Genomic DNA, 26,724 nt, shown 5'->3' on the forward strand with positions numbered 1-26,724 from the left:
AAGGTTGTCTGCCGGTGGATCAAGGCCGACCCGAACATTCGCGTAAGATGCTGCCAGCCCTGAACGTAGCCCCTAGCGTAATGAACCTTCTCGGAGCAATTTGGCGGCAGCCTCGGGCAATAGACCACCAACATGGACCAATCCAGGCGACGACCTCGTCGGTTGAGTTGGGCTGATCCTCCCCAGTACGGAAAAAAAGTGTAAATAGGCAATCAGCAGACCCCAGACCAAAAGTGAGACTCATCATCAGTATACTGTGGACGGGTTTCCTGGGTCTGGATCGATGGTCGAGTTGCGGATTATCGCGCAGAATGACAACCGTTCCCGCGGACCCATCGCGGAAAAAAGTTCCTTGAAGCCAATAATCGAGGATACCTCCCAGGCGAGCGAATTGCACCCTTCCCTCACGGCGTGGATGTTATCTCCCTGTCTCGGGTCCGAGGAGACCTACGTCCCCACGCCGCTGAAAGGAAAGCGCAGGCGTAACTGGCCCAATGTATTGGAAACAATAGACCGTGCGAATGAACCACAGCGACTGGGTGAGAGCAACCGCCCCTGAGCGTTCGTATGATATCACGTTGCCTTCCTTGAGGAGTCCGAATTTTTGAGCAACCGGAAGTCTATGGAGCCGAATCGAACACTCGATATTGCACACCACGCTGGTCTGATGTCGAAGCATGCACGCCTTGCCAGTAATGGGACGCTTCTTCACGTCATACCGCCAGGGATCGTGGAACCTATGATGCTGTCCGCACAACCTAAGAAGTCCAGAGTCCTGCACTAGTCGGGCCATGACGATACGGTCACCAGAGATTCTCGCACACATCAGGATCTCAACCGCCTGTGACGCCACGTAGTTTCATCCCCGGGGCGACAGGATCGACCGAACGTTGGCCCCAAACAGACCACCCACGGATTGCTTGAAGACCGTGTTGCTCGTCGATAGCCGCTGAGACAAGTTGTCAGGAAACTATGCTAGGGGTTGGCCTGTTACTCCACCCTTACAATGTCATATGCTCAGAATCTATCTTGGCAGAATCAGCTCGTATACGTACCTTGGGCTGATACCCCTTTCGACGCCCCGAATCTGCCCAGATCTTGGACAGAAGACGACATCTCGCCAGGTCGCAGAAGCAACGAACGTCATGCTCCGAACCCAGCTATCCACCTCCTAACTCTTGAAGAAAATTCACACAGTACCAAAGTGTTCCAATTGACCAGCTCCATTATCAGGAGAAAACTCTAGATCCCTACAACAGCGGGTAGATACAAACAGACGCCACAATAAAGGACAGAAGAAATTTTCATGCTCGCTCATCACACGTAACCTGCATCAATTGATCAGCATCCATTCCCTGGTAATCAAGAAAACGTAGTTAGAGCCAATAAACCTAGGGTCCAACACTTACCTTTCCGTGCGCCCTGGAAGAAGAACCGGACAATGAAGACCTGCAGAGCGGCCATCGACACCATCATCAAACCCTCGATCACGCTGAAGTTGAAGATCCGACGCTCCGTGCTACGGACAGTGCTGAAGTTACGGTTCTCCCGAGTGCGGAAGTACTTCTGGTTGCGGGTGATGGTCGAAAGCTGAGCGGACAACTTGAAGATCGACTCCTCCAACGCAGACGCCTGCTCGGGGCTGGCACCCTGGCGGGAAGGCAGTTGCGCGCGTTCTTCGTTTTCCACCTGCAGGGGGCACAGCAAATTAGATTGGTTCCGTGTAATGCACCAAAAGGTGGACCCGTAATGCCCATCGGTGACCAAACGTACCGCGATCTCGAAATCCACGATCTTCTCAGCAAAGGTCGACATGTCATTGTTGAAGCAGAACCGGTATTCTCCAATGCTCTGGGCAGTGAACACAAAGTCGCCTTGTCTCTCCTTGGTGCCGTCTAGAACCACCTTTTCGCCGGGACCGACAACGGAGTAATCGATATCGAAGGAACCGCCCGATTGGACCTGTAGTCTCAGATTTCAACCCCGGTTATTGCCATTCATTAAATTGAGAAGAGATAGCGGAGTCCTGCCATAGGGACACTCACAGCAAAGTAGAAAGCAACCTTGACGTTTCTCTGGTCGACATAGCTATAGAAACAAGCTTTCTCGTTGGCCTCGAGTCGGTAGGTCAGGGCCGTGGCGGCCACGGACGACACAAAGGTGGCCAAAAGACCTATAACCAGAGCTGCGAAGCGCATTATGAGCAGGGACGAAGAGCAGCGAGCTCAGGTTGGGCTAGGCTCAGGGGTGACGAATTCAAGACACGCGACTGAAGAGTGGAAGTTCTGGCCAGCTGTGACTTTGGCCCGCTCCGTTTGTTGTGTTTGCATCCCGCCCGCGGACAACCCAATCACGACCTCCCCTACATCAAATGATCATCTACTCTCTTCACGGCCCGCTCGCCTCAGAAATACTGTGCATTCATAAACCTTGGACCCAACCAAGTCATGTAGGTCATACATCAATTCCAGTTGGTAAAAACACATCATAACGAGCCCATGAGGCCTGCCCTTCTAAGCTAACGGACAGGACCACCACGCAGCGAAACACCTTATTCATCATGTATAACATATTGTTTTTTTTTTCGCCTTTCATCGTAAGTCGAATCATCTGGGCAGCATGCGTCCTCCGTATGTCCATAATAGTATGCATTGCCTACCATTCGTAAGGTGGACTGTCCAGCAGAATGAGACATGCACAAACGTAACCATCAAACCAGCCCCATCTATCGGATGAAGAACGATTCACTCCGGCTCCAAAAGTTGCGGTTCTTATTTACATGCTCGAGACCAAGCAGGTCGTCCGAATCACCGATGATGTCGGAGAGGATGTCATCTGTGCCTGTCAGCCAAAGAATTCATTCGCTTTGTACCAAAGAGCCGACTCACCGTCTTCCACGTAACGCGGGTTGGAGTACATGTTGCGCGACACAACAGCAAACTTGATCTTTTCAAACTGCTTGCCCTTGATGCCCGTGCGCTTGGACAGTCGCTCCTTGGTCTGCTTGAAGATTTCACCCTGGGAGCTGTGAGCATGATGTAAACTTGAGTTAAAATTGGAGCGATAACCTACCGGCTTCATGACGAACTTGAAGGGTACACCGTGCGGCCGGTTGACCTCACGATCGAAATTGAAGGCATTTATCGTCCGTTCGCCGCCCTGCATGTTAACCTCATCTTCGGGAACTCTTTCGGCGTATAGTGACACGAATTCGTTAATGCCAGTAATCTTCGATCCTTCTTGGAAATCCCTGTAGATCTTTCCGCCGTGGGACTCGTAGACACGTATTTCGCGGACGGTCTCGTCGTCTAGGCTCGCTTTTTTCTGCAGTCCGGCAATGAGATCTGCGATGGTTCCGTCGCGAGGAACCAACACCTCCACCACTTGCTAAATACTGATCAGCTCCGATACCTTTTAAGCAACGAATATCTTTTCAAACATACCTCTTTGGTGATGCCTTCGGGGAGCCATGTGACCTTCAGGCAACTCTTGGACTCGAAGTCACTCAAGCTCGTTTCCAACACCTCATAATACAGGGCATCCTGGCGATGCATGCTGTACGCGTAAGCACTTGGTTGCCCACCAGTGATATGATACAAGGTCTGATTGGCTTGGTTGGGATTCCGTTTAATGAATGATTTCGGCTTGCCAGTGCTCGCGAGAACCGGGGCAAAGCGCAAGTGTGTCGACTCCACGTTCAGATGCTCGCCGACCTTCTTTGAGAATTGGTCGTAGGTCATCTTGCGGCTCAGGGTTAGAGTAAACTCGTCGCCTTCATCAGCCTTGATGGGAGCAAAAGTGACATTGATCCGGTTCAGAAGATAATCGTAATACTGTCTTGCGTCCGTGTACAGTGCACTGGCCGGCAGTTCCGAGTCCTTGATCGTTCTTTGGAAAGTGATGATGTCTCCATCCTGTATCTCAGACTGCTGGAATGTCTGTTTGGGTTTCATGACGTCGATCATGTTATGTTTGATCTCTTCGTACAGCATAAACTCGGTGCCCGCAGGCCAGCCCATCTTCTCAAGGATTGCAGGGGCAAGGTCAGCAACCTTCTGGGTTTTGCGCACGTAGACGGCACCGACACCCGAAATGATTTGTGAAGGCGCGTCGAAATGCTTCAGGAAGACCAGTACCGAGTTGCTGTCAGGCCAGGAGACGGTTCCATCTGCGGAAGGCTGTCCAACCTCCATCCAAACCTTGAACGGATTTCCTTTGGTGCCATATCGGTTATAGGCCTCTTCAACTGTCATGTCCTGATCTTTGATGACTTGGTCGGGACGAGTCGTCTTGTTCTGCCGGTTCACCATGACCCAGAAACGGACCCGCTCGTGATCAACCCCCTCCTCTTCCGCAAGTTGGTGTGCGAATTCTCGGACTGTCTGGGCTCGAAGGATTCTGTACTGCTTGGGCACCGCAGGGTCACTTGCCGGGAGCTCAGTACTCGTGAGATCAAACCCGTGGTGAGACCTGAAAGACTCTTCGCTCAGAACGCCAACATTGATATACAAGTGGGCCTCCTCACGTTCTTTCTTCCGGCGTGCCAACTCAACTCGCTCCTCCACAAGCCGTTGCTCTGTGTCATGGTTAGCATAGAGCTATGCGGACAACAAGGCCATCCAACATACCGATGTGAGAGGGGACTTCGTCTTTCGTGATAGGCAAGAGTACATCATCTAATCTGGTCTTCCGAATATACACCAACATGTAAGCGTTCATTGAACGTTTTGTCGATAACCCGCGGGTGTAAGGCTGTCTGACACCGGCCGCTCCGTTGGCCAGTTCATATTCGCCACCGTAGTTCTCCTCGAGAACCTCCTTGTCAGTAGCCCGGGTCACCCGGTCGTCGTCGAACCGGTACCAGAACCCGTCTTTAGTAGGCTTCAAAAAGGCATAATAATGGCCAGCATTGAGGTCGCCACTGTGCACCAGGACACCATGCAACTGGTAGATCCAGGGCTCCGACTTATCGGCATCGTTGGAAAGGTACGGAGTGGCATCGAACTCCATGGGGAAAGCGTGACGGTCGTTGATCTTCATCATGGCGTCGCGATGGATGTCATACTCGAATCGCTTCAAGTGAAGGTGCAGGACAGGAGGAAAGCTCTCGAAGATGACACCTTTCTTTGCGTCTTGGAGGCCGTATGGCTGACCGGCATCGTACTTGTTCTCGCCCTCGAGTGTCTCCACCTGAATGTAGTCTTTGAAACTGTCATCGAGGGTCTTGTTGCCTCGGACATTAAGTTGGATATCCCAAAAGTCTTCCACGCGCGATGATTCGTAGTCGACATTGATGCAGGAGATGTAGGTTTTCGTTTTTCCGACGAAGAGTTCCGGAAGAGCTTTTTCCGCCGGCGTGCCTTTCATCTTCTCCTCCATCCTCTCCATGAGTTTCCGCGAGAGTTCCTGAACATCCTGTTGCTCAAATATTTGTCTAGACTCCCAGCCAAAGGACGCTGTGAGCTCAGTGGTCGACACAGAGTTCTCGTTTGTTTGGAGGTTGTAGAACAGTCTCTGGAGCGTCCAGGCGCTGTTGTCTCTTGAGGCTTCTGCCTCCGTCGGAATTTCATAGACGGCCTTCGAGTCTATTAGTACATTCTTACTGCAATTGGTAGCAGCGGCCACGTACCTTTCGGAAGGAATTGGTAAAGTACAGAGATTGCAGAAGCGAATTGAGGTAACAGGTCGCACCCTGGTTCTTCAACCCGACCATGCCGGTTTCCTTCTTCGAATCATAGCTAGACGCAGTCAGCAGTGCTCGAGGGAACATGGGTCGATACATACTTCTGAAAGCTGTGCCATAAAACACCGGTCGGGTCCTTGACCACGCGGACATAGGCTGTGACACGGGCTTCTTCGTTTTGCACCAGAGGAACCCCACGGCCCTCCCACGGCATGCTAAAGAGCCGGCGTAGCTCACAGAATCGAGTAAAGCCCCAGTCTCCCTCATCCGAATTGAACCGATGTGTGGCGACTACATTCCGATTAGAAGGAATAGCAAATGCTTGCGATCCGGCTATACGCACCATGGGAGATGTACATCGACGGGTCATTCACGTTCCACAGGACCAGAGCAAACTGAACGCAAGCATACCAGTTCGCCGGGGGCTCGTTTTCCCAGGCATGCTCCAGATAGAACGATGCGTGCTCGACATGATTTCCGTATGGGAAGAACAGGACCCGCCTATCGATGACTGTCAGAGCCGCCAGGTCGGGCCAAAACAATAGAAATAGAACTGTGTACCCACCAAGGAAAGCCGGCGCACTGGAAGACCGGGCCGTGCTCCTTCTTCTTAAGTTTCCGCCAATCCTGGATATGCCATGTGTGATAGGTCTCATCTTCGGTTTCCAGATCGGGGTCCTTCGGGAGGATCCGGGCCATCATTGCTGCATCTGTAGGGGAGATCTGAATCAGACATGTTCTCAAGCTTGACGGAGAGAGCGCTCATAGCTGCGGATTGGAGCGGCCACCCCACCGCGGGGGATTCGTGAAACCAAATGACGACCAGGGCCACGCGCATGAGACGATGAAGAGACGATGGAAGGAGAAATGGGAGCCTTACGGTCATCGGCAAGAGGCTCTGGCTCCAGGTCCTCCGAACCAGACCGAGAGACGACGACTTCGTCGGTTCTGTCATTGTGGTACTGCTCATATTCGTCGACGAGCATCTCACTGTCTGGGACCTAACGTATCCGAGGCACGGAGTTAGCGACCGGGCGTTGTGAGATACAGGCATCCCCGGAGGTCGATGCGAAGGTGGCTAGAAGAACGGCGATGAGAGGCAGCACTCACGTTGTCCATGTAGGGAAAAAAGTGCGTACCCGCACTGGCGATGAACGACAGACTCTTCTCACGGACGGAACGCGGCAGGAAGACGGGGTATTAGCGGAACAGGATTAATCCCGAGGCGAGGGGGTGGGATGAGGCGGAATGAAGGGAAGGTGGAGAGGTCAGGACCTCGAAAGGCGAGAATGAGAATTGAGAGAGAGGTTCTGGGCTGTAGCGATTCCAGTCCGCAGGAGTTTGGATGAAGCTAGTGGCGGAGTTGCCATCACCCAATAATCCAATCAGTCCAAACGGACGGGCATGCGGGACACTCGCAGCCCTTATTATTAAGACTGGAGCAGAGGTTCCGACGGCCACCTCCAGGCTCCTACCCTGCTACCTGCTACCTGCTGCTGCTGCTGCTGCTGCTCCCTGCTTTCGAAGGGGTGGTTTGATGGCTTATCGCCTGAGAGTGGATCTAGCTAGCTACAACTGGGAATTGATCCCTTCATGAAGTTCTGTCTAAACATACGATCCCCTCTGGTGGTGGTGGATGCACCTGGTCAGGTCCCCGTGGAAACACTGGAAAGATTCAGGGCGGTGCTTCTGATCGTGCGAATGCCGTCGCAGTTACCTGTTTCGCATCTGCAGCCTTAAATTCTGCCGGCCAGACACTCGTTGCCTTGTCTGGCTGTTCTTACTGATAGATAGGTAGATAGCCACCTACCCAACGGTGATATCACCTGTGCATTTTTCACGCGCTCCACCCGAGACCTGGTCAGATGCTGATACTGATAACGATCATAATTTTTATCCGGCATATTCCGTATATATAGTGCAGATGCCCAATACATCACATAGGTTCCCTTCATAGTCCTTGCTCTTTTTGTAGATGCTTATCATCTTGTGGTTTTTACTTCCTCCCCAAGTCATTGTGTTTAGCGTATGATTGAGGGAGGGGAGAAGTCTTCTTTTCTAGGCAGCACTTTGCACGGGTCTGACACTCCACACCACCAGAGACAGACCAGACAGAAGGGAATCCTGGGGACTGCATTCAGCTTTGTTCATCGAGTTCCCTCCACATGTGAGCCAAGCGGCCCTTTTAAGTTCCATATTGCCGTAACAAAGGCACGTCACATGCCAGCCAGCTTCACCTTGAAGCTCTCACCGCCCGGGCGCTTGGAACTGGCCGCATCTGCCATCAGGAACCATGTCATGCCACTGTGAATTCAACGGTGGTGGGCCGAATTGACAATCCTCCCGGGAGAGCCATGTAGGGACCATCTCATCCAATTCTGATCTCGTGTGGTTCTTTTGATGCGCGCCCACTCTTCATTGGCGTAATACGGCCATCTCCGTGTCACTTCCGCGATTGAGACATTGCCATTTGAGTCAGTCCCTCGCAGAGAGGATGGCGTGGAGTCATCCAGCTCGTCGCTGGCGTGCTCTTCGTCAAATCTGCGCCCCAAAGTCACGATTCTACTTCAGTCAGCAAACCCACAATCCGCCGCCGTGGAGGCCGGTGTCGGCTTTAGATGAGTACGCCGTCATCTCCCCAAACCTGCCGGGCGGCAATGCTAATGGGCCGCAGATGGGTTGAGCGTGACATCCGTCCGATCAGTTTACGACAGCTGACTTTCTTTGGACGAACACTGACGGAATCGCGACTCATCAGCTCAGCCAACTACGTACGAACTGAGCTTCCTACCAGGTTAGTATAGTCATCTAGGCATTCTCGGCTTTTACTAACCGTGAATTTCCCACTTAGAATCGCACATCGCCTCCGAGATATCCAACGGCTGCCGTACGTGGTAGTCGCCAACCCCCACCTGTCCCAAGTATACGAACTTTATTACAAGGCCTTCGAGCGGTTTCGGACCATCCAGGAGATAAAGACGTTAGATGACAATGACAAGTTTTGCGATGTTTTACGCAAGACGCTTCAAGAGCACCTTGTCGTGATCCCCAAACTTGCAACGGGTGTCTTGGAGTGCCGTGAGCTTGTCGCACCAGATGTGCTAGACAACTTCATGAATACTCTTCTTCGAGCGGTATGAATCCCGAGGCAAGCTAGACATCTCATGTCTGATTAATTGAATGCAACAGAGGATCTCTCGTCGTGTTATCGCCGAGCAACATCTTGCTTTGACGGAAACTTTCAACTCGCCATGGCACTTTCCCGGCTCGCAAGATCGCACCGACCTGAACGCCGATTTTGTTGGAGAAGTTTTCCTCAAATGCAACGCAAAAGAGGTTGCTGAGCGATGTGGAAAGCTAACGCAGGACATGATGCGGCAGAGCTCTGGGTCGGATAAGATTCCGGAGATCTCGGTGCAGGGGCACCTCGAGGCCACCTTCCCTTATATGCTGAGTCACCTGGAATACATCATCGGCGAGCTATTGCGTAACTCGATCCAAGCCGTGAGCGAGCGGTACAAGGACTCTTCAGAGAGACCACCCCCGATCGAAGTGCTTATCTGCGAGGCGCCACAGCATGTGATCTTGCGTGTGTCCGACCAGGGAGGAGGGATCCCGCGCGAGGTTCTACCGTACCTGTGGTCCTTCAACAAGGGTCCTCACAGCAAATCGCATCTGCATAATCTGGGGCAGGTTCCCGCCATGGCAGCCACGATGCAGGAGCTGAGCGTGTCGACCGAAAGGAAGGATGCCGACAAGGAAACATTCCGCGAGAGCTCGCTGGATTCGCTGACCTCGCGACCTCCTAATCTGCGGCTGGGGATTGGACTTCCGATGAGTCGAGTGTATGCCGAATACTGGGCAGGTAGCCTGGAGCTCCACAGCCTGGAAGGTTACGGTGTGGACGCGTTCCTTCAGATTTCGAAACTGGGAAACAAGAACGAACAGGTGACGACGCGAGCGTCGATTGATGCCGTCTAAATGATTTCCAACGTTGTGAGATGCCAGAAAAGAACGCTATGCCGTACATAATGAAGAATGAAAGAAGACTAGTAAAGATAGTACTGAGCTTGCTTGCTCTTTAGCTAATATTTAGCTATTTACCATCGGTAGTCAATGCCACCTGCCATAATCGCATCCATCGTTCCATCCCCACTTAGCCTACCCCAGGTTTCCATGGCTCCGCCGTAAGCCCAAACAGGCAAGCGCCTCCCATTGGCGCCCCGTCTGCGGGATGACGTCATATGGAATGCATCCCGGCCAAAAAAGCCCCCCAAACAACACCACGCCGTTCATTTCCCATCCATCCAGCTGAGGGCCTCCGTCCGAGTACTGTTGTCCGTGGCGCCGCCTCTTAAGGCTGATTGCTACTACCACTTCCCGCGCCCCGGTGACGTCGATCCAAACCTTGTGAGCGCAAACCCGAAACCCAACATGAAGCGTCTCAATTCCGCCAAGGATGACAACGTCCCCATTTATATCTTCATTCTGCTGTTTGTGATCCTGTGTCTTAGCTTCCTCGGCACGTATTTGGATACCAGCAAACGTGTGAAATCGGCTTCACGCACCTAACCCAACAACTCTAACATCAACATCAACAAGAATATTGAAGTATAAGTGTTCTTCGACATGGCCGGAACATGTTCCATGCTTTGTTTGATTCTCATCACTTTGTTCAGTATGTGGATCCCCACCTCCCCGGAACAGGAACAGGAACAGGAAATTATGTTATCCACTGCAACCAAACCAAACACAGGATATAGTATATAAAGTGGGTGGGTGAATGTGAAGATGGATGAGGCTAATCTGGTCGGTCGTGAATATAGTACCTCCTCTCGGTGTGTTCTTGATTTCGGGCTGCAGTGTTGATCTGCTTATCAATATCCTTTTGACGATTCTCGGGTTGGTCTTCATATTCATTTTGGGTTATTTGGGAGGATGGTGCTTGGGCTGACTGATTTAGATACCTGCCCGGTCACATCCACGCTTTCTATCTCGAATACGTTTACTACGGTAATCGCAATGCGGGAGAGGTAACGGCTCCGCGACGTGCTCCGGGTGTTTATTCGGAGAGGATTCAGCGTGGAGGTCATCATCACCATCAGACGTATGGTACTATTCCTTGAGCGTTGGCTGGATGGGCCAGACGGGCGAGTCTGGGTTTACTTTTCGGGCATTGCATTGTCATGACATGGGTTTTTCTGAGCGACTGGTACGGATATCGATAATGGAGTTGAGGTTCACTTGATGCTTATGTTTTATGTTTATGTTTACCTGTTGTGTCCCAACCGAAAAAGAAAAGAAAATGGAATTAAAAAAAAAGGGCAACCCTACAATCAATCCATCACAACACCCAAAATCCCAATGCTATCATCCCACACAACACCACCCCCCTCACACCTTCGCCCCAGCGCCTGCAGAAGCACCAGTACTTCTACTCTTCAACGCCGGCAACCCAAAAACCTTACTCGTCCCAACATCCCCCTCCGTCCTAGGCACACTTCCCGACTCCGGACTCCACCACAACGCACCCACCCAAGGCTGCACATTCCACCCCACCGACAACGTCACATTATCCCGTTCCGCCATCTTCCCCGAAACATCCCCAATCGAGTACTTGGCCTTTTGATCCCGCAGCTTCAGAACCCCTGGCTCCGCCGCCTTCCCCTTCCCCTTCCCCTTCCCAGTAACAGTGGCCGACTTCTTCGCCGTCCGCTTATTCTTATTCCCAGCCTTGGTGGTGGTAGGGAAGAACCGTTCGCGAAGCGCATCAACCGAGTAAGGCGATTCGGGGGCCGGGATTATCGTATCCCAGATTACGGAGTGCGAGGTGGTGTTGGAGTTCGGGGAGGTGGGGTAGCTTGCGTACACGTAGACGAAGAGTTGTTTGGTGTTCCAGGTGAAGAGGGGGGAGAGGTCTATTATCCCGCATTGTTTGTTAGTATTGGCGTTGGGGTTGGGATTGGGGGAGGGGGAGGGTATGCGTACCAGCGTCCAAATCGAAGCGCATCGTCGCGTATTCTTCTTTTTTGGTGCTGTAGTAGTGTGGACGGCCTTTTGTTCTGCGTGTGGGGTTTTGGGTTAGTAGTTGGTTGATTTATGCGGAGATGGGGATGGGGGAATGGGGAAACGTACACTTTCACATCGCGCACCTTCACATTAGATGTGATTCCGTCCGTCGGGTAAAGAAGTACAGAAAGGGCCGCGAGACCGGCGACGAAGAGCGCGACGGTCGTGAAGAAGCCGAAGACGGCTTGTGCGCGGTTGAGTGCTGAGTGCATCTTTCTCTCTTTTCTTTCTCTCTTTTGTTTTGATGGTGGTGTGGTTAAGGGTCCTAACGGACGGTAGTAAAGGAAGGAAGGAAAAGGAGAGCGAATCTCCCAGTCGTGTGGTGTGCGGACCCTAGGGTGGGATGGAGTGCACCTATGGACTGAGTGCTGGGGATGCTTGAATGGATGAATGGAGCTCGGGTTGAAGCCACATGGGCCTTTTCGGGATTGGCTGTGGCGAAGGACCCTAGCTTATCGATAAGCATGGCGGCCGATCGATATACATTCTAGCTATTTATCGATCTATCCGTACCTCCTCTTACTATTATCTTCTCTTCGCTTTTGTGATTGATTCTATGTGTATCTAGCTGGGACTGATTTCTTCAATCATACACCCTTAATATACATACCGGTTGGTTTCTTCCGCGACGTCAACACCGATTCCACTACACCGCACTTACAGTACGCTACAAAAGTCAACAAACCCCGCATATCTCCAACTCCCATCCCAGCATCCCCAATCCAGATAAAAAAAATGGGCGACCATGTCCTCTTCTTCTACGGTACACTCTCCCCTTCCCCCCTTCTAAATCCCACTCTGTTAACAAAAAAAGGCACCCTAATGGCCCCCCAAATCCTCCACCGAGTGATCCACGGCCAAGCGGTCCCCGAACCATGGCAAAAGGCGCTTTTAACCATCAAGCCCGCGATATTGCACAACTACCGACGGCATCGGGTCCAGGGGGCAGATTATCCAGGGATAGTGCCCGTGTCAGAGGGAGAGGATGCTGGTGCGGGGCCGGGGCCCTCGGTGCTTGGGACGGTGGTGTGGGGGTTGACGGATGGGGATGTATTTCGATTGGATCGGTTCGAAGGAAGTGAGTATGAGAAGAGGACGGTTAGGGTCAGGGTGTTGGATGGTGGTGGTGATGAGGAGGAGAAGGGGGGGGAGAGGAGGGAAAGGTACGAGGGTTGTTGGATGCGGCGGGGGGAGCGAAGGAGGGGAAGGAGGTGGAGGCCGTTACGTATGTGTGGACTGCTGGGGAGGAGCGGTTGGAGGGGGCAGAGTGGGATTTTGAGGCGTTCAAGAGGGATAAATTGGCGTGGTGGGTGGAGGCGGATGAGGAGTACTCATAGATTAGGTTAGGCTGGGTTGAGCTGGGGATAAAGATAGCTAGATCGTCTTGGTTCTATGATAGTAATGGTATATACATTCGCAAGACTAAGCCCCAGCCCCCCACCTCACGAATTCTCGCTGAATCATAATCGCACGCAATGCTTGGTATCTAATGCAACCGGTAACACTGTCAACCCACCCCACGGTGTCCGAACGCCGGCGTGCAGATTGCACGGACTGCAAAACATCAAAAGAATGATACATAGGAACATAAGAATGAAGGTCGAATGACACTGCGAATTCCACTCTCTTAGGTAGGACTTTTTTCAACACTACCGCGCACAGGCGCAGACGACCTTGGGGGCGTCTCCCGGACCTGTGTCTCCACCGGCACAACAGTCACGGTGTCGGGACCCTCGCCCTCCGCGACATCTTTTATATCAATAACGATCCGGGGTTGTAAATCTGTTTCTGGAGCCCGTCGGGGTGACTTGGACGGCTGAGGATTGGCATTGGACGAGGCGATCTCTGGCTGACTGTCTGGGACCAGGACAACATCTCTCTCAGCCGACTGCTTCAGAGTACCGGCAGTATGAGGCTGTGACCCTGTCATTTCCCCTACTAGCTCGGTCTGTGTAGGATTTTCCCGGTTCAGATCGACTTCCACGCCGGTTACCATGTGTCTCTCGTGATTAGAGTCTGGAACAAAGTTCTCCGATAACTTCATAGCCCCGGACGATTCCTGTTCATACTTCACATTTGCCGACGTAGGACCCCCTAGAAGGTAGCATATTGGCTTCTTGTCCGCCATGGTTTCGTGATCGCTCATTTTCTGGCTCTTCAGCTGTTCCTGCTCATCCCAAAGCGCATCCAGGAATTTGCGGAGCCGGTGTCGGAGTAGGCCTGACCTCAGGGGAGGCCAGTCATTCACTTGGTCCATTTCCCTCCGAAGAATCTTCCTGACAAATACATCCGGGTCCTGAACAAACTTTTCCAGGTACGCCAGAAGATACAGCCCACAGTCGGAATAATTGGGCTGTAACGGAATATCCTGAGCTCTCATTCCCTTGATCAAGTTTTTGTTGATATCGATGCCTTTCTTTGATTTCGCTTCCTTACAGAGGTATTCACGCAGGGAGCTTATTGTTGGAGAGCGAGACACATTTAACGAGTCAAACGTAAGGATAATTGGCTGAAAGGCATCGTACTTGGGACCCCGTTTGATCTTTTGCTTGCGAGGCTTTGCAGACGGCTCAGGCAATTGAGAGGCCGTCTTCGCATCAAGTCGCTCGGTAGACAGCCCTTTGGGTGGGCTAATTGGATTCTCTTCGACCTCAGGCCACTCTTCGTCTACACCAGAGCCCTCGTTAGATTTCTCTTTCGCGGACTCATCAAATAACCTCATCGAAGCAAGCGACTGCCTGGCCAGTTCTTCTCTCGCGAACTCTGAGTCGATTGCCTTTCCGTCTTCATCATCCTTGTGTGATGTTGTCTCAGGCTCTGGTGTTTCAAATATCTCCCGAACCTGACTGTCTGGAGGAGCCGAAGGCTCTTTCTCGCCTTCGGTCAGTTCTCCAGGAGTTGGGCTCTCCTCGGCGATGCCCTGCAGGCTCGGTAAGTTGCATATGATGGCGACATACCAGTGCGCACTTTCGTTGATAGGCACTACAACATAATCGTGGCTGAATATGTCAACCGTCCTCGTCCACTTTTGCACCCCTTCATAATTAATGCCTCGCTTGCCTCTGGGGACCTTCATCAGGGTGTCATGAAAGAATGAATTGAAGAAATAGACCTTCTTCGCCACCTCCTTGTTGGTCCGATCCAGATGTTCCTGGAGAAATCGGATGTAGAACCCGATGAGGTTGTCATTCAAAAATTCGTTCTCCCGGAGTCGTTCGAGATCGTACACATCCACTTCGGCCTTCTTTTTCCCAATGAGTGGATAGACAAGTGGCCTAGTACATCATTAGCATCAGAGTCGGCGAAATCTTGCAGAGGGTTGCCTACTTATGCCACTTCTTTGCATGCACCTCGGGCACAGGTTGCTCTGCAAGGTCGTCGTCGCTGTCGTCGCTGTCGTCGCTGCCATGGCTTGTCAGTTGAAATCCATAATAAACGGTCGGCCAGTACATACCATACAACCGTGGTCGGGTCAGAAGTCGGACGACGTGACATTGCTCTTGTCGACATGCTGGGCGCGAATTTTTTCACGGGAATCTCCACGCTTGGTTCGGCGGCCCGCTTGGACACGCGAGCTGGGCTCTTTTCAGGCTGAGATGGCTCGGTGGAGGGGTTCGCCCGTTCCGAAGTCGACGGCTGTCTCCCAACGGCAACTCCGTTCTTATCTCGCAGGGCGTCCGTGAGTTTCACCCGTTTGGTGGAAGGGGCTGGCTTGTCAGGAACGTGCTCGGGCCCGCTCTCAGAGCAAGGCCGCTTGGTGCCATTTGGAAATTGCTTGTGTTCCCTTTGTGCTTTGTTGAATGCCTTGTTCATCCATTCGCTGCTCTCATATTAGCCCAGTAGCAAAAGGTAAAAGAACTAGAGAAGGGTAGTGACAAGGTACGGAAGAAGATAAGACGTTAAGGTTTTTAAAAAACGAGAGCAGACATACCTAGGCCTTTCCTGTATGGAAGTCACGCTGCTCAAAAGAGAACAAAACCCTTCTTTTTCTGGCATGGACACGAAATCTATGTCGATCAATCGACCGACTGCCGGCAGATTCAGATTGAGCCTGACCTTATTGCTGGTTGAATCTCCCCTGACGATACTTATTACCTTGGAAAGAGGCACTTCAAATCCATCCACCAGATCCGCTGCGCGAGCCAACGCGATCATGTGCTTCACCTTATCGACATCAATTTCGAGAGGTTGGCAGAGCGATGATGCGTGGTGCTCAGTGGGACCAAACCGAACGAAGGCTGCCCCGAATGATTGTTGAGTTGATATAGTCTCCGAGGGTTGCGCTCTTTTGTTTTTCCGCTTCCCCCTATTCTTGCTCTGGGAAGATTCGAAGATGGTCGGTTGAATATCCTGTGATGATGGCTGACGGCCTGTTGTGGCTATATGTCTCTCGAGCTCGGCTCTGGCGCCCTCACTTAAAGTTGGCGGCCGCACCGTTACTGCGCCCTGAAGCTCATCGGGGCTTTCCCTCGATTCGGTAATATTTCTTCCTATATCCGTCTTAAAAGATTTTTGTGGAAGAGTCGGGCTCCATTTCGCGTCCATTGCAAGAACCGGCGACCTCGGGTTTATGATTTCGACGCTCTCGAGAACCTCTGGCTTGAGCGGTCGTTCCGGTTTATGTCCGGAGTCCATCTCAGATAGAAGGGAGCTGATTCTCCGTCTTTCTTTAGTGGCATTTTCTGTAAAGCGTTCATCGCGGTCATCGTCTGATGATGCACCGGCGTAGGGCTTTGGGGCACCACGCTTTGGGCTAGGCTGTATTCGGGGTAGTTTGATGTATTTTTCGACGCTTCGGTACTCTTTTACTTCTCCACGTCTGTTATTCCGCTGTTTCTTTGTCTTCCCGGCATTTTGGCTCAAAGTGGGAGACATACGTGACGGGTGATCGGCGATGCGGTGCGCCTCCTGTGCGGGGTGCTCCGCAACATCGTTGTCGGGAAAATTTCTGGGCTTTTCACGAAGATATCCTTCTAGGGATCCCTGACGACGTCGTTTGCTGGGCCTTTCGGACCTTGGGTATCCTGCGGCATTCTCTGCCTGATCATCACGGGAATGACGTTGTTTCCCCTGGGCGCGGACTGGGCCACTGTCTCGAGCTTTCGAAATCCTATCCACGGGTGCGTAAGGTGACTTGAACCGCATGTCAGCACGCACAGTATGGTTCTCGAGTTCCGGTCTCATCATACCTTCGGTTTATTGTTTCGCGCTTGTCCTGGCACCACGGGAACACCAGCGGGATCTTTCCTGAAAAGCAGCATTTTCTGATCAGCATGTTGCTCCCATGACCAACAAACATATTCGAACGTACCGTTTGCTAGAAAAGAATAACCTCGCCTCGTCTTTGCTTTCGGGGGTCCGGCGCAGCTTGGCATGTGTTGTCTCGCCAGTCCTGTTATCAATTAGATCAGTATCGGTCGGCAGACTTCCGCATCGCGAGGCCATATTTACAGACGACGCATCCCAGATTCTGATCGAGGAACGGTCTGACGGTATTGTGGACGTACAGGTCGGAGTTCGCAATTATGTCGAAGTCCTTCGGCATTGCTAGAAGCAGACTATAACAGTAAATGTTAGCACGGCGGAAAAGAACAAATGCCAAGGCGCCATCAAAGAATGGTGAAGGCTCCGGATTACACAAGGTGAGATAAGAATCAAGGTCTTACAGTAGATGGGAAGGTGCCTTCGAATGATGTGTGTAGAGAGTGAGATTCTAAAGGCGAGCCGGCATTCCATGCGCCGGACGTCTCAGTCCGCTGTATGTGATCGGAGGTCGCATCTGATGGTGGAACAGGATGGGGAGTGTTTTGCGGGGAGAGGACGGGTCGACGAGGGGACCGGCGGGTAAAAATGTCTGACAGTTTACCAAAGAGGGACATGTAGTCGGTGGCAGGGTCATTGCATGACCGGAAGGGTCCGGGGGAATTTCATATCGGCGAAAGTTGAGCAGAAGTGGGCATGGCGATGAGAGAAATGCATCATGATGGCAAGAAAGGCGGTGGAGGGTTCTGCCCACCGGCATGCGGAGCCCTAGTGGGCGACTAGCCCGGCCTAGTGCGGGCACTAGCGCTCTCGTGCAGCTCGCCGTCGATTTTAGTTCTCTTCCGATGATATCCATCCATGTCAGCTGCTTGGTCCACGAGTTGGTGTGGCTTTATTGTTCTTGTGCACTTGCCTGGTTATGAACCTCAAAGAACATCTCCTCATCTTCCATCTCTTCCCTTGCAGTATTGAAGTACATGTCCATCCTTTCGAAAGAACAAGAAAGCAACGCCACCCCCCGCATACTATACATACTGTGTATCACACATAGAATGGTGAGCCATGGAAATACCTTGTGCAACCCTCCATTATCAGCAACCGAACATTACTAGCCACATTGGGTTTACCTGGTAGATTGCTCCAAATCTCAGTACTGGACTATTGCTTAGATCTTCATCTCCTCAGTACAACTCTCCTGTAGTCGGAAATTAGTCCCGCGTTCGAATCACGGTTCGGGCTTATCGCTTTCCCATTTCGTGCCAGTGGTCGCAGGCTCCAAAGACCTCTGGTACAAGCAAAAGGTTGTGAGATCCATGTTGAGATCACATGTGCCATGCATCGCAGAGATACATAGGGTTTGTCTAGTGCGTTGCTGCCTTCCTTCAATTTTCTATATTTGCCACTCCTTGTATATTTCTACCGAGCCACATGAGGAATCATAACCCGTCCAGCATGAAAAAACCATCAACAACCACAATCAAAACCCATCCTTTCCCCCCAACTGCAGATGGATGTAATCAAGCACGAAAACCAAGCTCATGCCCCTACATTTCCACAAGCCCCCTCTCAAATAAGCCCCTCAATCCCCTTCGCAGTTACCCCAACCCCGAGTTCCACTTAAGCAATGCATCCCTTTACCCCAATGCATAGTAAACAGAAGCTAATGCCCGAAACATTTGATCTATCATGTCGAGCTGAGGCGAATCAAAAAGCAAAGGGCCTGGTCTGGCTTAGTTATATCTTCACTGCAGCGGAATTTTCTATGTATGGATACTAAATGCAGGATCCCGAAGATGTGGATGTACTTGGATACTCGGGATAGTATTACCGGAATTGCTCCACGAGTATAAGAACACAGCTGCTACTGTTTCATGAGTATTTGGATTGCGTCGGTGCTTCGATTTCCATGAATATGTGGTTAATTCTGAGGCAATTCTCGGATCGGAGAAATAATGCCAAGGTGATAAGGTTACTAGGCTGCTTTGGTACGAGGTCAGTAGCTGCTTTGTGGAGGCGTTGGGAAAGCCAGTGGGACAGCAGGCAATCTAATCCATGTGACTTCAATGAAGCGGATGTCTTAATGTCCCGGCTTGGATTATTTTGGAATAAGCAGCACGCGGAGAATAAATTTAGATGCATGATCTACTAGTCTGGACGCAACGAGACACTAGCAGCAGATCAACAATATTTCCGATATTGAAGAGAGAAAGAAAAATTGAATGTCGAAAAAAGTCCAGTACTAAGTAGCAGTAATAGTAGTAGTTACGCTTCATCCCATCCGAGCACCCTTGATTTGCATTCCACGTGCGGAGCAGCGCACATGAACATGGAAATAGAAGAAATAGACATAAAAACCCTAATCGAGATCACTCAGTATTCGCCCCAAATGCCCCGATCCCAAATAGTCCCAATGAGATTTTTGTGGCCTTTACTATACAGGATCATAACCCACGTAAAGCATGTCAAGACGCCGTGCCTTTTCCTTTGTCCCCCGTAGACTCATCATTTGCCGTAGCTCTTCGTCGATCTCCCCCCAGTTGGTGTTGTTGGGTATGGTTGTGGTGGTGGTGGTGATGGTGGTGGTGATGGTGACCGGTGTTACCGGAGGCCTTCTCCTGGCGAGCCTGGTCGATGGCGGAGCGTTGGGCAATGCTGTCATCGTGGCTTTTCCAGACGATGTTGGTGTCGGCCGGGAAATTAAGCAGACGTTTGATTGTCTCCCTGCAAAGCGCATTAGCATACCGAGCTCACTCCAAATACGCCGAGTCGGACATGACATACCGAATCTTGATGTTCCGCCCGCCATCGATGCGGGTCCACACATTCAGGACATCCTCGCCACTCCGGACACTGAGAACAGCACCGCAGACCTCGTCGCTAGCCTCCGCAAACTGATCACCGATCATAGCCAGAAGAAGATCCTCCCAATACCGGTCCGCCACCCCCTTCTTCAGCCTCACCACCCATTTTCCGCCCTTCTTGTTGGCATCGTCTTCCCATACGGGACGGATACCCTTCTTGAAAATGTGGTAATCGGAGACGGTAGGAAGAAGAGAAGGCCTTTTTAGGTGCGAGTAGATCGACCAGAAGCTCTCTACTGATGATATGGATGCAAGCGGGGCGGTGGACTTTTCGTAATCGGAGTATTTAGGTGTAGGGGGGCGGTACCAAATGATCCAGGTGGACTTGAGCGGGTGCTCCCTGAGGGACAACGCAGCGCCTCTAGATTTGCCGCCCTCCGCGGCGGAAGCCTGGTCGACCGGGTTGTCGCGCCTCTCGCCGGGGGTCTTGACGTCGGAGGTTTTCGGAGCTCCAAACGACGCAAAGGCACCGGAGCCCAAGCCGAATGCGGAGGAAGCGTTCGTCGATGGGGAAGACACGCCACCGGAGAGAGGGGAGAGTGCGTTGAAAGGGTTGGATCGACCGCCGTGGGAGCTATCTGGGCCGAAACGCTTGGAGGCGCGGGGAAGTTCAACTCGAGCGCCGTCCGTCCCTGTCATAGACAGAGACAACTTGGAGGTACTACAGGCGGGGCGAGAAAGCGATAGGGTTAGCGGAGTCGCATGGGTCACGCATGCACGCGTACAAATCGAGAATGCGAGATTGGGACATACTTGGATCGGCGAGTCCAGAGGTTTGCGTTATCCATGGAGATAGCTACTGAGACAGCCCAGAAAGCGAGCGATCATCAGCGGGGGAACACAGGATCCGGCGGTCGACGGGTCTGCAAGAGCGGAAGAGAGTCGAGGTCGCGAGCGAAGGTACCGAGCAATGGAGGGAAATCGAGTGACAGAGGCCCGAGTGTGAAAATTAGATAGGTTGATTAATTGAAGGTACAAGGGACGCGGCGAGCGGGGACAGTGTGAGCCGAGAGGAATCGAAGGCGAGGCGAGGCGAGGGAGGAGGGGACGATAGGCAGGAGGAATCGTGATCGTGATCGTGAACGTGACGAGGAGCAGAGGTGAATGATAAAGGTAAGGAAGTTAGAAGCGGAGGGGAAGAGGGAAGGGAAGGGAAGAAATGCGGAATTGGGTCCTGGAAGTGAAGAACTGGACGCTTGGGAAGACGAGCACTTGCCAGCTGCCGCCCGCCAATCAGCACCGGGCCCGCCCTGCCCGCCCGCTCCGTCGTTTTTCCTTGCGGCGCCCTTTTTCTACGCCGATTTTTTTCCTCGGCCGCTTCTTCTCTCCTTTTCTTCTCAACAAACCCAAGACCACCAACTCAAATCATCGCTGGCTGCACTTGTTTGATTCTGTCGAATTCTCACTGCGCTGGCGACTCCGATGAGTGTGTCGAGAACATCCTTTGAAGCCCGCATCTAAAACCATCATCACGAGGGCTTTCCGGCTCCATGATGCGGTGATGACCTGATTGCCGGGACATGCCTTTTGCCAATCCATCAGTTTATTTAAGTGTAGAGAGCCTCAGCGCAGGCTGTGTCGTAGTTCGAGTCCGTCGGTGCGTGCCTCTTCTCCTTGCTGCCTGGCAGTCCGTTAAAAACGGTCGACCTTGACCGACCGCACCCCTCCGCTGCATGATGAAGCTTTCATTTACAATTTCTGGTAATCCGAGGTGCTCAACCGCTGCCACACTGCCGTGTAGTCGTACGCTGGTTGAGTGTGAGGTTCACAGGCAAAGTCTGATTGCCATTATCCGGTCCCCGCATCGCGTACTCTCCCTCTCCATCAGTTGCTGACGTGGCTGGCTGTAGCCGATAGATTGTTTTGACTGGAGACCCTACATGTCTACGGCTACGCGGCGGGGTTACTAGTTGCTCCTGTTACGTACTGCTCAACCCGACCCTGTCACGTCTGCCTCGGATCAACACTCCCCAATAATCCCCTCGTTAGGCCGTGTTCGGTTTTACAAAAAGAAAAGATATATTCAGATGGAAATGGCCTTGTATTGTCGTCTCGAAGAGAATCTATACACACGGATAAATTGTGCCCAGAAGGGAAAAAGTACCGGCTGTGAAGGATGCTGAACCATAAACTGATAGAAAAGATCCGGAAATCCCCAAAGTATAAAGGAAGTCAAATGCATATCGTTCCAGTCGTGCGAAAAAGGATGTTGATAGGGTAAATTAATGTGGGCAAAGAACGGGGCCGGGAGGTAGAGACATAAGAGAAAGGGCAAGACCGCGGGTGATGGCCTTGGTGCTTGCAAACAGTCTCTTCGAGGTGTTGAGGATAGCGCATGGTTCTCACGCTACCCCTCTTTTGGTGCCCCGAGAAGGCTAGAGGTCGCAAATAGAGCCGGTGCTGGCTAGGGCTGCGCGAGTCGGCAGCCAGGCTTTACTGTTCCTGATGTTGCGCAGAAGGTGGTACGCTTTCGGACCCGTCCTGCTTGACACGCTTGGGATCCCTTTCACTTGGGGGCGCCGAGGGTGCCCCCTTGCGCTTCTCCTTATCCCTCTGATACTCAGCACGGCGCTCTTTGTCCTTCTCTCGACGGAGGGCCTTGGACTCAAACTCATGCCAGTCGCCCTCGATGTTCTCCAATCTGGGACGTGTTAGCTGTAGTCAAACGGGGATAACGCGTTAGAACTTACTCCACAGCTTGCTGAGCAATTGGCTCCTCCGAGACAAAGTATGGGTGCGCCAGAATCTCCTCAGTGCTTGGTCGTTTCGTAGGATCGTAGCGAAATATCTGCGAGACCAAGTCCAATGCAGCCGGTGATAGGATCTCACGGTAGACATCTTCAAATATCCTCTTCCGCCGCTCGGTCGGCCGCATCAGCTCGAACCAGGGCATCTCGACAATATCCGGCCACTCTTGCCGGGTCGGGGTGCCAAGAGAATTATAAAGCTTCTCCAGTTGACTGATCTCTCCACCCTCACCAGGAAAGACAGCCTTCTTCGTAAACATTTCAACATATACGCAAGCCGCACTCCAAACGTCGACCGCTGGACCATACCTGGTTTCACCCAAAAGGAGTTCTGGGGGTCGATACCATATGGTGATGACACGGTTTGTGTAATCCAGTTGGCGGCTCTTAGAGAAGAATCGGGCCAACCCAAAGTCAGCAAACTTCAGTTGCCCTCGATTGCTGATGAGAATATTGGCGGCCTTGATGTCGCGATGCATGACGCCCCGGTGATGCAAGTAGTTCAAGCCCTCAAACATCTGCTTAGCCAGGTCTTTCTTGTGAGCTGCTGTCAGCGTGAAGGTGGGATGGTTAATCAGGCCAGTCAGATCGTGAGAGAGATATTCAAAAACCATGAAGCACTCGTTTCTCTCAACCATGACTTCCAACAAACTGACGACGTTATTGTTGCAAAGGTGTTGAAGTAATTTGATTTCCCGCACAGCTGTGACCGGAAACCCATCCTTCTCACCTTCCATCCTTATTTTCTTTAGCGCAACTTTCCTTTGTGTGTAGACATGGATTGCCTTGAAAACCTTGCCATAGGTACCGGCACCAATGACAGACTCATTACCAGGCTTTCGATAGTAAACAGAGTCGGACTTGGCAAACTCCTCAGATAGGGTTGGACGAGGCTTTGGTCGAGTTAGGATCTTTGGCTGCTTCTTCGGCTCGGGTGAACGCTCGCGACGGCGCTCAGGGCGAAATTCTGGTCTTCGGTCACCCCTCCTCCTCTCATTACGATGTTCAAATCGACGATCATCCCTTCTCATATCGCGTGGATCACGAGGCTCACGAAACCCACGTGGGTCCCGGAAATCTCTGCGGTCGATTCTCCCTCGATCTCTATCCCTGTCACGTTGCCTATCACGGTCCCGGTCCCGGTCCCGGTCCCGATCACGGCGATCAAAACGTGCGTCGGGCTTGAACTTCGGTGGCGGCGGACCAGTGGATAGTCTATTGCGAGGGGCAGGTTCGGCGGCGCGCGGCGGCGGCTCTCTTGCCAGCATCCTTTGTGCCAAGTCTGGAACTGGTTTAGTAGCTGGAGCTGGAGCAGCCTTCGCCTTGAAGGCGAAGCTGATTTTACCACCTTTACTGGGGGTAGCAGACGTGCTGGGCTGTTGTGTACCACTATCAATAGGTTGGTGGCCTTGAGTATCGCCTTCCGAGACAGCCTTTGACCCTTCGTCTTCTAGACGGGGCTCTTTGTTGCTAGGCAGTCCGAAGCGGTTATCATTTCCGTCAGTATGCGAACGTGTCTCTGCATTCATCGGGGGTGGCGGTGGGCTTGCTGGCGGTAACCCATACGGTTCGTGAGGGCTCAAAGGGCCTCCTCGACCTCGAGGGCCCGGACCCCTCCAGTGTTCTTTGTTAAAATTGCTTCTGTTGTGTGGGGGTCCATTGCCGTGACTCTGAGGCCCAGCATTCGGATAGCGACGGTCGCCGCTGTTTCCTTGATAATTGCCACGATACCCTAAATGCCCACCGCGGTAGGACGGACCTGAATAAGACGACGGGCCATGACCCTGCGAGCCACCTGTGGTATAGTTATTCTGCCGATATGGGGAAGAGGGGCTAGACATTACGTGTCATTAGCTTGATGCTGGAGAAAGATATTCGGAGACGATAAACTTACACATGTTGATTCCGTCCGCCGCGTCCGCCCGAATATGGAGACCCAGGCTGCGGAGATCCGTGGTAGGAATTAGTTGGGGTTGCATTTTGCACATTTCCCGGATATTGAGAAGCATCAGCATATTGTCGAGAGTTCCGCGGGCGGTGAAATGTATCGCGCGTGGTCTCTCCATTTACCGAAACACTGGCAGTGTCTGTGTCCCGTCCTGGAGCTTCTCTTGGCGGAGATGGCGACCTAGAGGAATCACCCGCTGCGGACCGAGCGGGCCTTGTCGAGTTCATCGTCGGATCGTCCAAGGAAATGCGGCGTGAATTTGCAGACACCCCTGAATCACCCGACTGCGCTGAATGACGCGATAATGATCGATAGCGGGGTCCGTCTTCAGGCTCGTCTTCAGGAAGAGGGCTATGAAAGCGTCGTCGAGGGTACGCGTAGGATTTTCCGCCACGGACGGGAGACCTGGAGCGCCTTGGTCGTGGCGATGGAGGACGTCTACCAACGGGCTTACGCCTCTCTCTCCCTCGTCGGGGGGACGGTCTTCGACCAGGCCTACCCCGGGTTGCAAATCGGCCTCGTCTGTTGGATGGCAGGCCCCGATCCAGGTCGTCGGAAGGATTGGAGGGTGGGTAGCGGTGACCCGGCCGGTTGGGATGCTGGTTAAAGATTCCAGGAGAAGGACTTCGTGTCCTTTTACGCTTGGAGGGAGGAGGTGCGGATGGCGAGTGGTCTCGACGAGGGTCTCTATCAATCGTTCTTTCAGCTTCGAGAGAATGGCGCGACTCCGGGCCAGGGTAATCAGCGGGTAAGGGTGAGCGATGACGGTCGAGCTTCCGACCAGGGTAAGGTTCCGAATGTGGATGACCAGGGGAGCCACGAGCGGAGAGGGTGCTAGGGGAAAAATCGCGGTGTTGACGAGGGTCGTGGTCGGGAGGTGGGAAAGGACGCGGTGGCGGCGACCGTAGAGGATGGTCGTCGTCAAGTCCGCCCTCCTTGGGTCGGCGACGACGGTCGCGGTCGCGAAATTTGTCCCTTCCCCTATCGCGGTACGAGCCTCGAGGCCGGTGCCTTTCCCGGTCTCTTGGGTCTCTAGTGTCGCTGGCGGCTCTCCACTGGTCTCTCAACACCGGACTCCTGCGGGACCCAGCCATGTATTCTCCTTCAGCTGCATCAGGTTCCGACAGAAAAGGAGAGAAAAGCAGCAGGGATCAAGATGACCGGCCCACTGGATAAGGAGGAGGTTCGCATGTAGATGTCAGCGTAGGATAATCCGGTGGAGCCTATCCTTCGTCTAGGCTGGCGGGCGTGTGTCGACCGCGTTCACACAAGTCTTTCTGTCGGGGGATTGGGTGGTGCGGAAGACCGGTTTTTCCGGGGGGTTGAGAGGGATCACGATTCGCGTGAGTTGCAAGGCCGGAATCTGGGCAGAAGCAGATCGTCAATGATCGGGACACCTCGACCGGGGTTGCAAAATGTGAAGACAGGAGGAGGAGAGGGGGTTTCTAAAAGGGGAGGGGGGCAGACGCACCTCGCAGTTTGGTCCCGGGTGTTATTCGCTTCCTGGGGGCCGCTTTCGTTGGCCTGGGAAGCACTAACAATACGAAGAACTGTGGTGATGGAACGAGTGTCTACTTGATGGCGGGACCTTTTAGTGAAGAGAGCGTCAAGCGGGTGACTCGGGGCGGCCCAATACCAACGTGCCGCTGATCCAAACTTTTCCTGTCCGCAGCGGCCTTCTCCTCTGCTCTTCCGGATGGTTTCGCCTGTGGTCTGGCTCTTACTACGATGCTGGCGCGAAGGCCTCGGTGCAAGGACGGCCAGTGATGCTGTCTGTCCGGTCGATGACCGACCCCCTTGAACGCTTTGGCCTGGGGTACGGGGAACCTTCCAATGTCGAGCTCCCCCAAATATGAGCGTCGCTGAATAACACGCCCTCCACCCAGCATTCACTGCCTCAGTCTCAATCATGGCCATTGTCTCCGAGTCTGGAGCACGGGAGGCCTTATTCTTCTTTCATCATCATGATGGCTCAGCTGCACCACTCCCTAATTCCTTCCCCCCTTTTGCACCTCTGAATGTGTCGGTGATATGACTTGGTCCATCATGGTCGGGTTTCTTGTTTCCCCACCCTTTTGTTCTGTGTGAACTCTCAACGTGTCTTCCCCCGCCTTTTCCAGGCTCCTTGCCTGGGCATATCACCTGTGGTCGCTC

At 52.7% G+C, this 26,724-nt stretch overlaps 11 protein-coding genes across 11 annotated transcripts; 4 read left to right on the plus strand and 7 right to left on the minus strand.

Moving 5' to 3' along the window:
* Nucleotides 1–276: 276 nt before the first annotated feature.
* On the minus strand, nt 277–1,121 carry BO94DRAFT_82921 (uncharacterized protein). Its single transcript, XM_025617695.1, has 2 exons — nt 1,056–1,121; nt 277–1,000 (listed from the first exon to the last, which is right to left on the minus strand). Exon 2 carries the CDS (start codon nt 824–826, stop codon nt 419–421), a length of 408 nt encoding a protein of 135 aa, XP_025467040.1. The 5' UTR covers nt 827–1,000; nt 1,056–1,121; the 3' UTR covers nt 277–418.
* BO94DRAFT_535610 (emp24/gp25L/p24 family protein) lies at nt 1,058–2,261 on the minus strand. The gene is made up of 4 exons (XM_025611828.1): nt 2,046–2,261; nt 1,774–1,962; nt 1,410–1,689; nt 1,058–1,328 (listed from the first exon to the last, which is right to left on the minus strand). The coding sequence occupies exons 1-4, from the start codon at nt 2,196–2,198 to the stop codon at nt 1,318–1,320; spliced, it is 633 nt and encodes a 210-aa protein (XP_025467041.1). The 5' UTR covers nt 2,199–2,261; the 3' UTR covers nt 1,058–1,317.
* A 192-nt stretch (nt 2,262–2,453) lies between these two features.
* Nucleotides 2,454–7,101, minus strand: BO94DRAFT_535611 (ubiquitin-specific protease UBP15). The gene is made up of 11 exons (XM_025611829.1): nt 6,794–7,101; nt 6,564–6,684; nt 6,249–6,393; nt 6,027–6,184; nt 5,785–5,974; nt 5,630–5,738; nt 4,629–5,577; nt 3,444–4,576; nt 3,073–3,387; nt 2,889–3,018; nt 2,454–2,835 (listed from the first exon to the last, which is right to left on the minus strand). Exons 1-11 carry the CDS (start codon nt 6,800–6,802, stop codon nt 2,726–2,728), a joined length of 3,369 nt encoding a protein of 1,122 aa, XP_025467042.1. The 5' UTR covers nt 6,803–7,101; the 3' UTR covers nt 2,454–2,725.
* A 984-nt stretch (nt 7,102–8,085) lies between these two features.
* BO94DRAFT_82884 (protein kinase PKP2) lies at nt 8,086–9,754 on the plus strand. Its single transcript, XM_025617694.1, has 4 exons — nt 8,086–8,305; nt 8,358–8,477; nt 8,535–8,817; nt 8,873–9,754. The coding sequence occupies exons 1-4, from the start codon at nt 8,178–8,180 to the stop codon at nt 9,662–9,664; spliced, it is 1,323 nt and encodes a 440-aa protein (XP_025467043.1). The 5' UTR covers nt 8,086–8,177; the 3' UTR covers nt 9,665–9,754.
* Nucleotides 9,755–9,992: 238 nt separating this feature from the next.
* Nucleotides 9,993–11,060, plus strand: BO94DRAFT_624645 (YqaE/Pmp3 family membrane protein). Its single transcript, XM_025617235.1, has 3 exons — nt 9,993–10,361; nt 10,510–10,585; nt 10,647–11,060. The coding sequence occupies exons 1-3, from the start codon at nt 10,313–10,315 to the stop codon at nt 10,807–10,809; spliced, it is 288 nt and encodes a 95-aa protein (XP_025467044.1). The 5' UTR covers nt 9,993–10,312; the 3' UTR covers nt 10,810–11,060.
* Nucleotides 10,934–12,148, minus strand: BO94DRAFT_535614 (signal peptidase complex subunit SPC3). The gene is made up of 3 exons (XM_025611830.1): nt 11,819–12,148; nt 11,672–11,745; nt 10,934–11,601 (listed from the first exon to the last, which is right to left on the minus strand). Exons 1-3 carry the CDS (start codon nt 11,962–11,964, stop codon nt 11,078–11,080), a joined length of 744 nt encoding a protein of 247 aa, XP_025467045.1. The 5' UTR covers nt 11,965–12,148; the 3' UTR covers nt 10,934–11,077.
* A 153-nt stretch (nt 12,149–12,301) lies between these two features.
* On the plus strand, nt 12,302–13,089 carry BO94DRAFT_624647 (gamma-glutamylcyclotransferase family protein; the record flags this gene model as incomplete). Its single annotated transcript, XM_025617236.1, has 3 exons — nt 12,302–12,515; nt 12,567–12,830; nt 12,896–13,089. Exons 1-3 carry the CDS (start codon nt 12,488–12,490, stop codon nt 13,087–13,089), a joined length of 486 nt encoding a protein of 161 aa, XP_025467046.1. The 5' UTR covers nt 12,302–12,487.
* A 30-nt stretch (nt 13,090–13,119) lies between these two features.
* Nucleotides 13,120–17,682, minus strand: BO94DRAFT_535615 (Ulp1 protease). Its single transcript, XM_025611831.1, has 8 exons — nt 17,419–17,682; nt 17,204–17,310; nt 17,064–17,144; nt 16,942–16,999; nt 15,684–16,885; nt 15,207–15,572; nt 15,080–15,154; nt 13,120–15,027 (listed from the first exon to the last, which is right to left on the minus strand). Exons 1-8 carry the CDS (start codon nt 17,629–17,631, stop codon nt 13,380–13,382), a joined length of 3,750 nt encoding a protein of 1,249 aa, XP_025467047.1. The 5' UTR covers nt 17,632–17,682; the 3' UTR covers nt 13,120–13,379.
* Nucleotides 17,683–18,174: 492 nt separating this feature from the next.
* BO94DRAFT_535617 (uncharacterized protein) lies at nt 18,175–19,006 on the plus strand. The gene has a single exon (XM_025611832.1). The coding sequence runs from the start codon at nt 18,467–18,469 to the stop codon at nt 18,662–18,664; it is 198 nt and encodes a 65-aa protein (XP_025467048.1). The 5' UTR covers nt 18,175–18,466; the 3' UTR covers nt 18,665–19,006.
* A 119-nt stretch (nt 19,007–19,125) lies between these two features.
* BO94DRAFT_535618 (eukaryotic translation initiation factor 4E) lies at nt 19,126–21,104 on the minus strand. The gene is made up of 3 exons (XM_025611833.1): nt 20,629–21,104; nt 19,796–20,536; nt 19,126–19,735 (listed from the first exon to the last, which is right to left on the minus strand). Exons 1-3 carry the CDS (start codon nt 20,661–20,663, stop codon nt 19,477–19,479), a joined length of 1,035 nt encoding a protein of 344 aa, XP_025467049.1. The 5' UTR covers nt 20,664–21,104; the 3' UTR covers nt 19,126–19,476.
* A 1,204-nt stretch (nt 21,105–22,308) lies between these two features.
* On the minus strand, nt 22,309–25,664 carry BO94DRAFT_556925 (putative protein kinase; the record flags this gene model as incomplete). Its single annotated transcript, XM_025613902.1, has 3 exons — nt 22,309–22,516; nt 22,566–24,455; nt 24,517–25,664. The coding sequence occupies 3 exons, from the start codon at nt 25,662–25,664 to the stop codon at nt 22,309–22,311; spliced, it is 3,246 nt and encodes a 1,081-aa protein (XP_025467050.1).
* Nucleotides 25,665–26,724: the final 1,060 nt, after the last annotated feature.

Source organism: Aspergillus sclerotioniger, assembly GCF_003184525.1.
Source record: "Aspergillus sclerotioniger CBS 115572 chromosome Unknown BO94scaffold_15, whole genome shotgun sequence".
In the NCBI taxonomy this organism is placed as follows: Eukaryota; Fungi; Ascomycota; class Eurotiomycetes; order Eurotiales; family Aspergillaceae; genus Aspergillus; species Aspergillus sclerotioniger.